Consider the following 16938-nt stretch of genomic DNA (forward strand, 5'->3'; position numbering starts at 1 on the left):
GCATTTATTAAGCACCCGAAGTATGCCAGGTATTGGGGATACAAGTGTAAAAGTGAGGCAATCTTTTCCCTCAAGGAAATAGGGGATGTAGGGGAGGGGAAAGGAAGCCAGGGAAGGCAGCTGTGGTCTAGACTGTCTTAGAAATTGTAAATAGAGTCACAGGACAGTGGTTTCACATCCCATTTCCAGTAGCAATGACAGTGTTGATTTTCTTATGTTCCAAGAGCAGGTAGGGGTGGCATACGGTGGCAGAGCAGATGACAAGATATCCATGATGATATTCCAGTGTATGGCCAGATGGAGCCATGGGCAAAGAAAGTGGTTTGTATAAAGTAACCGAAAAATGTTAAGAAGGGACCAAGCATTTATTAAGCAAATTGTTATGTGCCAAGGACTGTGCTAAGATCTTTACAGATATTCTCTCCTTTGATGCTTACAACAACCCTCCTAGGTAGGTGCTATTATGAACTCCACTTTATAGTCAATGAAGCCGAGTGTCACACAGGAAGTAAGTATTTGAGTTCAGATTTGAACCCTGGTGTTTCTAATTCCTGTGTTTTGTCTGCTGAACTGTTTATTCTATGTGCTTACAAGAGTTCTTCACTCTTGGTTTCCAGACAATTGTCCACCTGAAACACAAAAGGCCAGGGGTTTGCTCTGTCTGTCTTATGACCATTTTCCACATGGGAAAAGAAAGAGAAATACTAATCTTCTGAAAGCCCTGGGAACAAACTGGATCCCGGTGGACAAATTCCCAGGAACATCTTTCATGGAGACTTATTACCAAAGTTTCTCTTCCATATAGCCCTAGAGGAAGGAGCACAGTAATGCTTTTGGTTGTTTTCCCCTGGAGTGCCACTTAGGAAGCCCCACAAGTGATTGGTGGCTTTGGATAAATCATTCCCCTCATTTATTTGTTGGGGAGGGGGAAAATGTCAACAACTGATGTATGCAAGAGCATTCAGAGGTGATGGATAGAGACATTAGGGTGCATTTAGTAGATGGCATGCCAGGTGCCATTAGGGAAAAACTGTTTCATGTAGTAAATTAAGAAAACAAACCATCTTATAAGACCTGCTTGGAACCACCACTGGTCATACCAATTCTTACCCTCCAGAATGGAGTCAATTTGCACTGAGACTATCATGCAGACTTAGTTTCCTTGTTATGTAGATTAACTACTTATATGAAACGAGATGATCACCACCCTCCCAACCTTACCTCCCTCCCCGCTCCCACCTCCCACCTTGGCGTGTGCCAAACAAACTTGAAAAACTGATGGTAGAAAGGCCGACAGCATAGATTCCTTCTATTATTCCAAATTACTGTTAAAAGTCTTATTGATAATACAAACAACAACCATAAAAAGCAGTTGGAGCTATGATGAGTTGTAATAAAGCCTTGGGTCTAGAGAACATAATAAGAATTAAGAAAACATACCTTATTCTGCTTGGTAGAAAGGGAGAGACCAGAGATATGGGGTGTACATGTGGAATACAATACATGTTATAAACCCCTTGCCAGGTCAGTTGGCTTTGATTAAATGCTTCTCATGTTGTTCTTATAAGGAAAAGTAGAATTGGGATGGAAGATGAAGGCAAAATAAGTATGATATAAAAACAAAAGGCAACAAAAATACCAGCTATACAACCAGTTCAGGCCTCAGTTTTCTCATTTGTATAATGAGGGAGCTCTTCCTCATTTTTGGAGGCCACTGAGGTTAAGTGACTTGCCCAGGGTCACACAGCTAGTAAGTGTCTGAGGCCAGATTTGACCTCAGGTCCTCCTGACTAAAGGGCCACTGCTCCATCCACTGAGCCACCTAGCTACGGGGGAGGGGGGGAGGGGGGGCCCCCCCGGAGAGGATCTATACTCTTAATCTATAACCTTAGTATCCTACTATTGAAAAAACAAACAAACATCTTTTTTGTTGATATGGAGTTTTTTATTTGTTTATGTCTTGTCCACACCTATCAAGTAGTAGGTACTGCATAAATGATTGTTTGCTTGGTTAACCGGTTTCTCCAAACAGATTGTAATCTCCATGAGAACAGAAGTTAATTCTTTTACTTCTTTGCATTTCCCAGGTACCAAGTACTATGTTTTGAAAATAGTAGGTACTCAACAGATGTTTGATTTAATTTAATTCTCTGCCACTTTCACATGCCTATGTACCTTTGATCATTCACTGGGGAAGTGTCACCTACCTATTCCCAAGGAAGGAAGGACCTCTCAATTCCCAAGGTCATTTGATAAGGTTATTGGGGGGAAGCAGCGCAAGGGATCATACCCATTTTATCCATATCCCAGCTACTGACACTGCCAGGTGCTTCTGTGGGAAGGCCAAATGCATCTTGTGGTAGCTCTGGCATCATAAACATCAAAACTGATGGATGAGGAGGTGGAGACAGCTACCCCAACATGCCTACCCAGGCTTTTAGTAGGCTGCAGCCATGCTTCCTAATGGAAATACATTTCTCTCTCTCTCTCTCCCCCCCATTATCCAGATAGAGACACTCAGAGAGGAGAGAGTAAACTAGCCCTTTTACCTTGCGCATTTTTCTTGGAAGGCGTCCCTAAATCAGCAAACAAAGAGGATGAGAACTGGAGAGAAACTGTGGAGAAAGTGTTTGGTCTGGGACCTCGATGAGATGCAAGTTTGAAGAACAGACTATTTTCCCAGGGCAAATTTGGAGTTCTATTTCTCTGATTTGACTCTGTGCATGAAATTAACTTCCTTTAACAAGTGGTTCATCGAGTTGTGACTAATGCTGAGATGGCTTTGCTTTAATTGTCATTTTAAAAACATTTTTATCACCCACAGGGCAGCACAGAGTGGCCTCCTTCACATTTAATGCACAAAGAGAAGATACCAAAATACCAGAAAGCAGTTAGGGGAGCTCCGTCGCTGTATTGGAGCCCACAGGAGAGAGAGAGTCACTGATCGCCGGGGTCAGAAAAGTCACGGTAGGAGAATGGGAAGCAGCTAACAAAGGAAATGCCAGACTTCAAGGTCACTTGTTTTCCATACAAATAGCTGCTCTCTTGACCTTGAAAGTTGATCTTCGGGACTATCAGATTACATCAGACACAGACAAACTAATCTCTTCCCCACAATGCCACCCAAAGCCATTGCCCAATTCAGCAGCATGTGATGTAGTCCAGTAAGAAGGAATCACAGAGAAAACTGTATCTCTACCATTTATGTTTATCTATCAACTACGTATCTGTCTGGGCAGCTAGATGGTGCAGTAGAGAGAGTGCTGGGCTTGGAACCAGGAAGACTCATCTTCCTGAGCTCAAATCTGGCCTCAGACACTTATTAGCTGTGTGACCCCGGGCAGGTCACTTAACCCTGTTTGCCCAGTTTCCTCATACGTAAAATGGGCTGGAGAAGGAAATGGCAAACCACTCCAGTATCTCTGCTAAGAAAACACCAAATGGGATCACAGAGAATCAGACATGATTGAAAACAACTGAACGACAAACATGATTTAGTAGATAGAAAGCCAGCCTTGGAGCTGGGAAGGCCTGGGTTCAAGTCTCCCCTCAGACACACACTGTCTGTGTGTCCCCTGAGCAAGTTACAACTTCTTTGGACTCTATGCTGCCCTCTGGGACTCTTAGCTGCAGAGAAGGTGCAGACTGGCCCTGGTGGAGGGAGTTTGCTCAGCCAGGAATTCCCTACACCAATGAAATTACAAGGCCAGTCCTTTATCTCTATTGCTTCAGTGCTAACAATAACTGACAATATTACACACACACACACACACACACACACACACACATATGTATATATAATACATACATACATACATCTATATGTGTGTGTATGTATATATATATATATATATATATATATATATATACACATACATATATACATATAAGGTTTGCAAAGTGCTTTATGAATATCTAACTTCACCCTTACAACAGCCCTGGGAGGGAGGTGCTATTATGGTCGCCATTTTGCAATTGAGAAAACAGAAACAGACAGAGATTAAGTGGCCAATCACTTCCTCACCAAATGTCCTCCCTGTTAGTGATGAGCTTGTGTGTCTTCAGCTAAGCTGGCCCTTACACATCTATTCAGTCTCCGGGGGTGTAGTCCAAGCCTCTCCAACTTAGGTGGACCCGCCAGACCTAACATTCCATGGTCATTCTTTTGAGAACCCAGAGTCACCTTCACACCAAGACATTAAAAAAAAAGTTATTTCATGGGATTCTAGGAACATAGATCAGGATGATTTCAGAGTTGGAAAGGAGCTGGTCTAATTTTTCCCTTTAAATAGGAACTGAGGCTCAATGATGTTTAAGTGACTTGTCCAAGGCCACACAGTATGAGAAATAATCATCTTACCAAGAATTCCACCTGGCCATGAGTGAATTTAAAAAAAAAAAGAAGATTTTTATTTCACATCATTTCTGATGGGAGACTTGGCCTTTAACCCCTTGTGAAAAAAGGTCACTTTGTAGGTGCAAGCACACCTTAGGACAGTTACAAAACTCTTTGTAACCCATCCTGATTCAAATTTCCCACCCCAAATCCCATTGGTCAGCATTCCAGGGTTCGCAGTATGACAACACCTAAACCCCACCCCCACATGGGTCTAAACCCCTGCCTACATCTTCTTATTTCCACATTTCAATTCCATCCCCCCATTCATCCTCATATACTTTATTCTTTGTTTAATAAAGGAAATGCCAAGTCAAAAATACTTTTAGTCTCTTCCCAATTCATCTGCATCAGATAGCATGAGAAAGGAATTTTCTCGATTGCTAAGAAAATTGACAAAAGCTATTGAGTTGAAGATTCAAATCAGGATATTCCATTATTAAAGACAGCTTCTGGTGAGCCAAACATGGTCTGTTTTTCTTTTTTTTAAGACACATAGGAAAAAGGCCTTCTTAGAACAAAAGAGGAGGAGCCTGCTACCAGATACGCTGATTATCAGGTGGCCAACATCCCCCACTCTACAAGCGGTTTTATCTCTCACATTAGCCACCAGTATGACTGCAGATCATGTTTCATATAATTTATGTGGAAACAAAATTCAGTCATCCCTTTCACACAGTAAGTACCAGAGCCAGAATTTGAACTCAGGTCCTCAGACTCCAGATCTAGCACTTTTTCCACAATACCTTCAATTTACTTTGACTTTTGTATATGCTTATTTATACACGTTTGTCCTAATAAGTTCTGTGAAGGCAGAAACAATTTCACTTTTGGCTAAGTCTCTCCAGCAGCCAGAATAGTACCTGGTATGCTTTGGGCAATATTAGTAAAGGTATGTTGATTAATAGGAAGGAGAGGGATGGGTGCTGTGAAATCAAGACAATTTAGCGGATGGCAGGTCCAAAAAGCAGAGGACTTCTTCTCTACTGTAAGAATAGGGCAGCTGTTGTTTGTTAAGACTGTTGGCATGTGTTGGTCAGTGTAGCTGTGTACACACTAAGCTTGGGGACAAAGCTAGTTTCTTATGTAGAACTGACAAATCCTTAATCCTCAGAGCTTCTCTTTTCCCTCCCTGAGTTGGGTTCATAGTATTTATTTGCTTAAGCCAGGGAGCTGCTGAGAGGATTAAAGACCACCAAGTTAGTGCTGACCACCGGTGAACAGAAGAGTGGACTGGGCATTAGGTGGACATCACCAAAGGAAAAAAGATTTCTAAAAGGAGGAGGAAATGAGTTCATATATAAATAAAGGGTCTCCTTAATTGAGATATGTGGTGGGATAGAAATGGGAGAAATGGGGAACAGAATTCCAGGGAGAAGGATATTAGGACAAATCTCCAGGTCCAGAGAGTTTTCTAGCCAAATTTAAACAACAGGAAATAATGAATCCCTTCCTCCATAGAGACTAAAGCTTGGACACCTTAAATAATGACATCCAAATGAGAAAACAGGAATCCCATATCTGTCTTGCACAGGAGCACTCTGGACTCCTCATATTTCTAAAGTAGAGAAACAGACTTGTTGAATTTCTCACAGATTGCAAATGCACACTAATTTTCCTACAAAGGCAATTATTTCAGGAGAAGCCAAGAGACAGAGGAGTGCCTGTATTGTTGTTGTGTTTGTCCTTAGTTCTTGAAGAGGAGCATGATATCAGGGAATGATGACATGACTTGCAGTTGACTTTGATTTGAGTGATGGAGGGCTGTGCAAGGTCACCAGCCTCACTTTCTCCTCCAGAGCTATCTGGGTCCAGTTGCCAGATATCCATCAGGATGATTGGGGAAGGCCCAGGATGCAATGGGAGATCCTGGTCCTTTTAGGCTAAGGCGTTTTCAAGTTCTCACTTTGAGTGAGGTAACGCCCATTCAGTGAATAGGTTCTTTAAGAAGAGGATCAAGGGGTGGCCCCCTTAATAAAAAAAAAAATCAAACTTGGAGGGAAGGACCCTCAGGGTTGCTGGCCAAAAAAGAAACAGTTACTATTTACATTCACTCTGTGCTAGGAGGGCAGGGTCCTATTGTCCCATCTATGAGCTCTAGAGTGAATTGGGTTTAAGGCTTGGTCTTTGAGAAAGACATCTAGCCAGTAAACCCCACAAGGCAACTTTCAGCCAACAAAATGTACCTTCTTTTGAGCAGAGCACCCTCAGGTGTGTAACCTGGAGCTTATAGACTGATTTCACATAGGGACAAAGGATGGATCTGGGGGAGCGGTACTTCCAAAATTCTACAGGAACAGTCAGGCTGAGGAGAATGGGAAGCTCTCAGTAATGAAACGTTCATGATGCAAGCAAAGACAATTCGATGAAAAAAAAAGAGGGAGGGAGTGGTTTAAAGACACTGATGTGTACTAGCTGGGAATTCACTAATTTAGATTTTGATAAGTTACGTAAAGAGAGAAGATGAAAAGCCAGTTTAGTAACAGGGTGAAAACAAGAATACAGGTCCTATTAGAATGGTCAGTAGGAACAATAAACCTCACACAGAATGGAGTTTAGGATCCTCGGGGCAGCTAGGTGGTGCAGTGAGTAGAGCACCAGCCCTGGAGTCAGGAGGACCTGAGTTCAAATTTGACCTCAGAGATGCTTGACATATGTACTAGCTGTGTGAACTTGCGCAAGTCACTTAACCCCAACTGCTCTGCCCCCCACCACCCTCAAAATAATGGGCTTCCCATTATTCCCACCCTACCCTTATGGAGGATGGAGGAATGTCAAAGAAAGGATGATAATGATGTAATTACTATAAAGAAGAAATTGAGTGTAGTGAATAGTGAATAGGGGTTTGGTCTCTTGAGTCAGAAACACCTGGGTTCAAATCCAGCCTCTCACATATATCGGCTAAGCAAGTCAATGAACCCCCCTGTGACCCAGGCTACTCGAATACAAGGACCTTCGTTGACAAAAGGAATATTCTCACCAGGAGTTTTCTGGACCAATGAAATCATAAGACTGTTTCCCCTGTCACTCCAAAACTCAAACCAGATCATAGAGAGAAGGCTGAAGCATTCAGCACCCATTTATTGGGTTTGTTGTCTAATTTTCAGATCAGTGCACAAATGGTCAACAGGGAGTCCTGACCTTAAATAAGCAGGGCCAGAGTATTTTACTATCTTCAATGAATTCAAGTCATGAGACCTGGAGAAACTATATACCAAGGGACTAGAAGAAATAGCGGATGTTAGTGGTGAGCCTCTGCTGGTGATTTTGGGGAAAAAATGTGAATGGAAGAGGTGCCACAGAATTGGAGATAAGCAATTAGATGGTGCAATGGATGGAGTGCTGAATATGGAGTCAGGAAGCCCCGAGTTCGACTCCAGCCTCAAACATGTACCAGTTGTATGACCCTGGGCAAGTCACTTAGTTTCTGTCTTCATTATCTGTAAAACAGGGATAGTTATAGTACCTGCCTCACAGAACTGTTGGAGGATAAAATGAGATGACACATGTAAAGATCTTTGCAGGCCTTAAAGTGCCATAATATATGGTAGTTATTATCATCATCACAAAAGTTAGAGCTGCAAAAGACTAGAGATCATTTGGTCTTTCACCTCCTTGTAGCCCTAGCACTTAGCACAGTGCCTGGCTCATTCAGTCGTGTCCAACTCTCTGTGAACTCATGGGGGTTTTTCTTGGCAAAGATACTAAAATAAGTTTTCCCTTTCCTTCTCTAGCTCATTGTACAAATGAGGAAACTGAGGCAAACGGGGTTAAAATGACTTGTCTAGGGTCATAAAGCTAGTAAGTGTCTGAGGCCAGATTTGAACTCAGGAAGGTGAGTCTTCCTGACTCCAAAGCGGGTGCTCTATACAATGAGCCACCCACTTGCCCTTCCTGGTCCATAACAGGTGCTTAATTAATGTTCATTAGCCTACTTCCTGACTGATTAAACTCTCTTATTTTATGGAAGAGGAAACAAATCCCTAGAAAGGTTGCAACTAGGTAAAGGCCACACAGGTAGCAAATAGCACAGCTGGGATGTGAAACCGGCTTGTTTGCTCCCAGGTTCCTGTTCTCTCCATTACAGCAGGCCATTTCTCAAATGATGTCCCAGTTTAAAAAAAAAAGCTGGGAATCTTCCAGTTATTGCCCATTGACTTAGATTTAGTTTCCTGTCAATTTTTCAGAACACATTATTGAAGGGACAGCTAAGGAGCATTTGGAAAAGGAAGCACTGATGTTGAACTAATATATATTTATCAAGCATAGATCACAAGTAGCCATTTCCTTTTATAGGGTTAACAGACCAAGGGAATGCCAAAGACAGACAATGCTGAGATTTCAGCAAGGCACTTGACAAAGTCTTTCATGCTATCCCTGTGTGGGCAAGGAGGAGAGACTGGAGCTAGGTGACAGTGAAGGGAGGCAGATGCAGTATGGGTGAATGACTACATCCACGGAAACTTGGAGAGAAGTCTCTAGTGCAGTGTTCCAGGAATCTGTCTTTGGTACTGTGCTGTTCCATGTTTTTACTGATGACTTGGAGGGAGGCACAGATGGCACATTTATCCAATTTACATATGGAAGCAAGCTGGGAGGCTCCAAAAATGCCAGGACCCAAAAAGATCTCAATAGACTAGAAAGATAACTTGAATCAAATAAGATGAAATCTAATTGGGATGAATGTCAATTTCTATAATTGGGTCAATAAAATCAAACTGTCCAAAAATGAGACGGCAAAACTATCGATTGATATAATTCATGTTAAAAATATCTAGCAATTTTACAGGGCAGGTTCAACACAATCCTTGTTATTTTGTTTTGTTTTGAAACTGGCCCCATGATTTCTTTTGTTGGTATAGGGAGCTCCCAGTGAGGGAACCCCTTCTAGCAATGCAGGTTGGCACATTCTCTGCAAATCAGAGTTTTAGAGTTATCTAGAATTGAAATGTTAAATGAGAAGCTGAATACTCGCCCAGGCTCACACATCCACTTTGTGTCAAAGGCAGGACTTGAACCCAGGTCCTTCTGCCAACTAACATGCTGCCTGAAATATAGTGTCCAAAACAAGGCAGATACAATCCTCCTGAATTCTGCCCTTAGTAGGGCATATTTTGAGTACTGAATTCAAATATGGGGACCATATTTTAGAGAGAAAACTGATTTTAAAAAACCCGATACGTATTAATAGTACTTTACATATATTATCTCATTGGGTCTTCACAACTACCCTGGGAGGTGGGCGCTATCATTATCCTCATTTTTACAATGCGGAAAATAATCAAGTGACAACTAGTGAAGTTCTAAGGTAAAATTCGAGTTACAATCTTCCTGATTCCAAGTCCAAACTTTTATCCTAGGAAGTTAGATGGTACAATGGAGAAAGCATTGGAATAGGGCTTTATGAATATTAGTTCATTGGATTCTCACAACCACCCTGGGGTGCTCTCATTAGCTTCATTTTACAGGTGAGGAAACTGATTCAAACAGAGGCTAAATAATTTGCCTGGGTTACAGAGAAAGTAAGTGTCTGAAGGCAAATTCAAACTCAGGTCTTCCTGACTCCAGTTCCGGTGCTCTATCCACTGAACTAACCAGCGGGTGTATCCATTCCCACAATAATAAACTGTTAATATTTATATAGCAATTATGTTACAAAAACCTTTTCCTGATGGCAACTTTAGGAGGCTGGCAATGAACATATATATTGTTATCATCCCCGTTCGAAAGATGAAGAAATTGAGACCCAGAAAAAAATGAAATCTGTGGAACAATGGAGCTCTGCCATTACCCGTGTGAACTTCGGCAGGTAATTTAACCTCTTTAGGCCTCAGTTTCTTTATCTGCAAAATGAAGAAGTTGGACCAGTTGACCTGTATGGTTCCTTCCAGCTCTAAATTTATGATCCGGCATCAGGGCTGGTAAACAACAGAGCGAGGAACTAAACCCAAGTCTAGAGGTGATGCCAGGACACCATGCCACGCTTCACTGATCTGGTTTATTTCCCTCCCCCTTCTTGCTTGAGGGATTCCTATACACAACTTTAGATCTTGCTCATCAAACCTTTTCCCAACACGTGTGCGCACACACACACACACATGCATGCATGCGCACACACACATGCATACTGAAATGGGAAAGCTTTGCTCAGCATGTTGCACTGCATACCATAAGCATTTAATAAATAATGACTGAATGAATGAAAGCATATTTATTACATTAAGTCAGATTGCCTTCTAAGAGGCCTTCTGGCCTCGGAGACCAGAAGACCTGGACAGGAATCCCACCTGAAATTTACTGTATATATGACCGTGGACAAAGCACTTAGCCTCTCACACCCTCAGTACTCTCATCTGTAAAATGAGGACCATGATGATAATAACACTTGTAACACTTACTCTCATGGGATTGTTCAGATAATACAGTGCATGTAAAGTGCTTTGGGAATGGCAGAGCAATGCGAATGTCAGCTATCATGATTTTTTTATCCAAATTTGTCTTGCATATGTTCATTTCTTTCCCACACAATGGAAAGCAGTTTTATTATATGCCCAACTTAACTGTGTCAATCCTAGCATCTCCAGAGCTCCACACAGGGAGACTGCCAGAGCCCCATACTCACATGCCATTATGCAACATTCCTTCCCGTTTCTAGAAAAGACATTTATTTTTAGATTTATGTATAGATCCTAAATTCAGCTGCCATGTTAAATCCAATGCCTTACTCCCTTCCCAGTCTCTATTCCACATCCTTCATACATAGATGCAACATAATATACATATATGTATGTGTATGTATAGATGTATGATATACACATAGGTATGTATGCATATAATAAATAGCATGTGACTGAATTTACATATAATATATAAATACACACATATAAATTTAGTATATATATACACATACGTGTATTTATACTTATGTAACAGCATGAGACTGAGTTTATATATAATTTATAAATACATATATAAATTTAGTATATGTACATACACATTTATACTTATGTAACAGCATGAGACTGAATTTATATATAAATGTATAAATATATACATATAAATTTAGTATATATACATATACACATATTAATATTTATGCAATAGCATGAGACTGAATTTGTATAACAAATATACATTATATATAAACTCAGTGGATAGACAGATATGAATTCAGTCTCGTGCGACTTCTTATAGTTCTTTTTAAATAAAATTATATAGGTATATATGTATTTTAAATTATTTTACTGACAGATGGTATCTTTTATTTTAACAACACTTTAGTGGTTGAGTACTATAAAGAACAGGGGCTAATTAACCTCCTTTTGAGGCAAATTACAGGGAGAAGGGTTATTTTATGACCAACTCCCCTCTCTCTTCCCTGGACTGGCGACTCCTTCTACCGGGACTTCCAACATACATAGGCTACAATACCCTGGATACACTGAGCCTTGAGTGAACATCAACTTTGTTCACATTGAATTATAATCTCCGTAGATGATATCTTTCCTTCCTGAAATCTGTGGCAAGATAGATGGCAAAGTGAAGGAAAAAGTCCACTGAGTGCTTTATCGTCCTGCTTGCCAGTCCACGAATGGTGCATAATAAAAATTTATGGAAAATTAGAAAAAAAATGTCATTTATTCTAATTCTTCTGAAAGGGAAAACTAATGCTGCATAGAGACCCTGCATTCTCCCCACACCCCCAAAGCCCTAAAATCCCCACCAAAACCCTCAAACAGCGACTATTTAAAAATCTTGCAATTTTATTTGCATATAAAGGCCGCTAGATATAGAATATCACAATAAATTTAAAGAAACAACTGCTTTCCTAAATTCCATTAACAAGATAAACATAAAATGGAATAAAGCCTGATAGCATTTACAGTGGAAGAACAGAAATACCTATCTGCGACAATATTTTGTGCTAGCAAGATTGCATTTACACACAGTGCAAAATAAGGGGGGGAGAAGAGAGAAAATAAGGAGACAATTCAAGGAGATTTAAATATAAAGGACAACTAAGCCTTATTTTAGATCGGCTCCATTGCATCCATTTGATTCTATACATGTCGGAAACTGCACCTAGATTTAACATTAGCAAGCTCATCGAGGCCTTGAGCGCTGCTGGGAAAATGTGTTACATCTTTCGTAGTTTAGAGGTGCCGAGCAACATAACTCTGTAGCTGTTATGCTGGCAATATTAAATTCCTAGCTTAGTTATAAATGCACAAAAAATACTTATATATATATAAATTCATATTTAAAAGAAGTCTGCACTTACATGTTTTTTCTTTTTTTTCTTTTTTTTGCTGCATGAAACAAATGTTCTTTATGGATTTCATCCCCATATTCTTAAAGCTAAAATAATTTAAAAAATTAATCAAAATAATAAGAAAGCATATCATCACAAATACCAATGCTGCTAACTAAACCGCCCTTTGAAAGAGGCCAGAAACATCAGATCTGAGGCTCGTTCCATCCCCTTGATGTAACTCGTGTTACCGTGGGGAGGAAGGCATGTGCCTTGAGGTGCGTGCAGAGATGACCCTTCAAAGTCAACTTCTATCCAGAAGTCTGCTATACATCGGGGCCACACTTACAAACAAAGGACATCACAGAATAAAAATCAAACAGTACTCAACAGTTGTGCAAATCTGGGTGATTTTATAAAAAAAAAAAACCAACACTGCCTCTGTCGTTTTTTTTCTTCCAGCTTATATCATATAAAATAACATTTTTCATCTCTTAAAAGAAAGCTTGGCTGTCCTTTGGAGAACACTAATGATTTACAATGGCATGGTCATTGAGAAAACAGAAGTCATTTTACAAATCCACAATGCTTTATCAATTTAAAACGGATGCCGCATTTCCAAAAAAAAAAAAAAGAAATTAAAAGAAAGAAATAGAAAAAGAAAAGGGGAAAAAAAAGCACAACCTCTAGCATCGTTTTTGTACCAGCAATTTTACAAAAAACTCACAGAATTTGGAAAGAAACATGTAAGAGAATGTAAGTTTAGAATTAGAAAAATGGCAGTTTATCGACCTTCCTTCCTTCGCTCCAATTGGGGCATTTAGAGTGCTTCATGATCCTTGAGGGTTTGGAAGGTCAAATATAATGGGAGGGTTGGTTGGCTGAAAGCTGACCGTACACGTTGAGGCGTTGATGTACGTTGTGTAACCGTCTGTCATGATGCCGTAACCTGCGGGGAGAGTGGTTCAGCTGACTGTTACAGGCACAAATGGTGGTGACCTCAATGTAACTTGTATAGGCTACTCAAAGTCGAAGATCTCTTTACTGGTGGGTGGTAGGCTGAAATTCAGCTGAGCTACTCCAGATGTTAGCAGCTTCCAAAAGCTGCCACCTATTTCTTCTCTTTAAAAAAGAAATGTGTGTTTTATTCTAGTTCAAATAAAAAGGATTTTTTAAAATTTTTTTTGTTTCTGACTTAACATAGAAGTTAGGACATAGGGAAAGGCTGTGTTTGCTTTACCACTTAGCATGGGGATGGATGTAAATCTCTCTGTTCCTTGTTTTAAATAATAACATCTAAAGATTTAAAACCCGAAGGAACTCTAGAAGTCATCTAGTTCCACTGTATTTTATGGATCAGGAAACTGAGGCCCAAAGGGAGTAAGTGACTTAACCAAAGTCACATAGCTAGTAAATAGCAGAGTCAGGATTTGAACCCAGATACTCTCATTAAAAATCCGGTGCTCCTTTTGCTGCCTCATGGTCTTCTGCTTTGTGTAAGAGTACTGATGAGCAAAAGACTAAGAGACATCTCTGCGTGTTTTTACTTTTGCAGCAAATGGAAGCACTTCCCGGGTACTATTTAAGTAACGGCTGTGACCTACAGAAAGAGGCTAATGAAATCACTCTCAGCATCTGTGTGTGTGGGGAGGGGGGGGTGTTGGGGAAAACTTTAAGAGCTAGGTGAGCAGTGTGTGTGTGTGTGTGTGTGTGTGTTTGGGAGTGCAGGCATGCATGTATGTGTGTGTGGAGGGGTTTGGGGAAACCTTTAAGAGCTAGGTGAGCAGTGTGTGTGTGTGTGTGTGTGTGTGTGTGTGTGTGTGTAGGCATGTATTTTTGTGTGTGGAGGGGGAGGGGCTTAAGGAAACCTTTAAGAGCTAGGTGAGCAGTGAGTGTGTGTGTACATGCATGTGTGAGTGCATCCCTGCATGTTCGCTCACCTAGTTGTGGATAATGTACTATACCTCCAAGATCTAGACATCACGACTCCTTTTTCCCTTTCCTATGAGGTGTTTGCTCTTCTGCTGCTATGATTCAATTAATCTTTTTAATAAAACAAGATATTAGAATATGTCATTATGACTTGGGGATTTAGGGACATTGGGAAATGGTTTGGTAAAAATCTACTTGAAGAGAGTAGGGTTTGGGGAAACCTTCAAAAGCTAGGTAAGGTGTGTGTGTGTGTGTGTGTGTGTGTGTGTGTGTAAGGCTTGAGGAAACCTTTAAGAGCTAGGTAAGCAGTGTGTGTGTGTGTGTGTGTGTGTGTGTGTGTGTGTGTGTTTTCCTGCTGAAAATTCTCCAAGTATATGAACCTACGGAGGGCTTAATGAGGGTCAATGGAAGAATCTCCAGGGGGAGTGGGGAAAGCATTTACATGGGCAGTGTTTAGTTCTGAGGTCATAAAGTCTCGTTATCGCTCTCCATCGAGATGTTTGGTATTTGCCCTCTTTCTGCCCTCTTCAGCTGTCTTAAAGGAAGAAAAAAAAAAGGCAAGTTTATTTGAATATGATCTCCTCCCCTTTAAGCAACTTTACTGTTTGGGGGCTTTAATGGAATCCCCCCTCTTCTTTGCCTGAGTGAGCTGAGGGCAATTTAAAAAAAAAATTAAGAGGGGGGGAAAAGGTGTATGGTTTTTTTTTTAAACCTGCTCTCAAAATCATAGGCATTTCCCCCAGAAACCGTGCTTAGAAATGAGTTAAAAAATGTGGCTCTGGAATTCTTTCCAGTCTCCCTTGTTAATCAAGCCTAAAAGCCTTCTCCTTCTTCTCTGAGAGAGCAGCCTCAAAGACAGGGCAGGTTGGAGGCCCTGCTCTCTCTGAGGGCCGCGCCCCCGCTTTCTACCTGCTCAGCTGGCGCCTGCTCTCAGAGCAATCTGAATTTTCTCTTGGCTCTGTGGGGGGATTTTCAATATGCTCTTTATTACCACCTAACCAGGAAGCCTCTGGGTTTGTGAGCTTGGCAAAGCAAACTTTGTGGTTTTTTTTTTTTGCCTTCCTTTTCTGGCACATGACTGAACATCCCTACGCTACCGTGAGCATACAAAGCACTGTCGAGCTATGGTGGGGAGAAGCCGTTGAGATGGGGGCCTAACCAGCTTCCTGGAGAAACTGACCCCACCACCCAGTCCCGTCAGTGCAGGATCTGGTAATGCAGGTGATACTCTAGTCTCCCTCTGAGTGTGGGTGTCCCCAACCGGGAGCAGCCAAGACAAAAGAAACTTCATGATGCATTTTTTAAAAAGATTAGACTGTGATGGCCCTGTGAATAGAACTCCCCGCTCCCCTTTCAGTGCTTGGCCCATGGTAGTTTACTCAATGTTAGTTGATTAAAACCGGGAATTTTTGATTTTACAGAGTTACGAAGGCCTACAAACTGTAAAGAAACACAAGCCTCTGCCCCAGAATGAATTACAGAAGACAATCAATCAGATGTTAAAAAATAATGTTTTCATTTATTTCACCCTCTGTGGAGTAAAAACTGGATAGGCAAGTAAGAGGAGATAAATCATTTTAAACTTACTGACAATTGTATTTGTTTTGTTTATCTACCATCCCTTTCCCTCTCTCCTCTTGCCCAGGCTCTAATATAGGAGGCAGAGTAATACAATGCAAAATTGTAGCTTTGGGGTCAAAGGACCTGGGTTCATATCCTGCATATGTACAGCCGGGCCTTCAGCATTCTCATTTCAAAAAAAAATGATGGCTCCTGAGATCCCTTTGAGCTCTGGCTGTACATGGTTCATATATGGAGCCCTCCTCACTTGTGGACTTTTCATTTTTGCAAACAGCTAGATCAACCCTGTTCACGTACAAGAGAATCAGTTAGGACTATTCACAATCAACATGCCAACACTTTAGAGAAGGGTGGGCTGGGTTATAAATGTTGTTACCCTTGATTTAAGCAAAGCAAGATTTTTTTAAAAAGGGTACAGTTGCCAGAATGTTGGATTCAATGGAGAACCCAGGCTCAGATTCTGGTTCTGTTACTTGCTACCAAGTGTTTATCATGAAAATGTCAATCTTTCTGGGTCTCAGTACCACCACCTTTAAAATAAGGGTGCTAGACCAGGAAACCACTGAGGTTCCTTCCACCTAACTTCTGAGAAAGTATCTGTGAGGCATTCAGGTCTTGTGAATTTTCCTACAGCTAACCTTGAAAGGCAGGGGAAAAGTCAACCGATCTGGTTCCCATTTGTGCAAGGAATTGATTACTCTGCTTAGCCGGACTCAGAGCTAATAGTCCTTGACATTTTGGGGAAGCCCTAAATGGGTCTTTCAGCATCTATCTGCAA

General features: G+C 41.0%; 1 protein-coding gene across 1 annotated transcript in view; it reads right to left on the bottom strand.

Annotated features, from left to right (window-relative positions):
* Positions 1-12181: 12181 nt before the first annotated feature.
* The window catches only part of MPPED2 (metallophosphoesterase domain containing 2), a 205191-nt gene continuing 200434 nt past the window's right edge, over positions 12182-16938 (bottom strand). The window contains exon 7 of the mRNA XM_036762297.1: positions 12182-13596. Coding sequence (XP_036618192.1) covers positions 13478-13596 — 119 coding nt within the window. The 3' untranslated portion in view covers positions 12182-13477. The remainder of the gene's footprint in view (positions 13597-16938) is intronic.

This window comes from Trichosurus vulpecula, chromosome 6 (genome assembly GCF_011100635.1).
Source record: "Trichosurus vulpecula isolate mTriVul1 chromosome 6, mTriVul1.pri, whole genome shotgun sequence".
NCBI classification, from domain to species: domain Eukaryota; kingdom Metazoa; phylum Chordata; class Mammalia; order Diprotodontia; family Phalangeridae; genus Trichosurus; species Trichosurus vulpecula.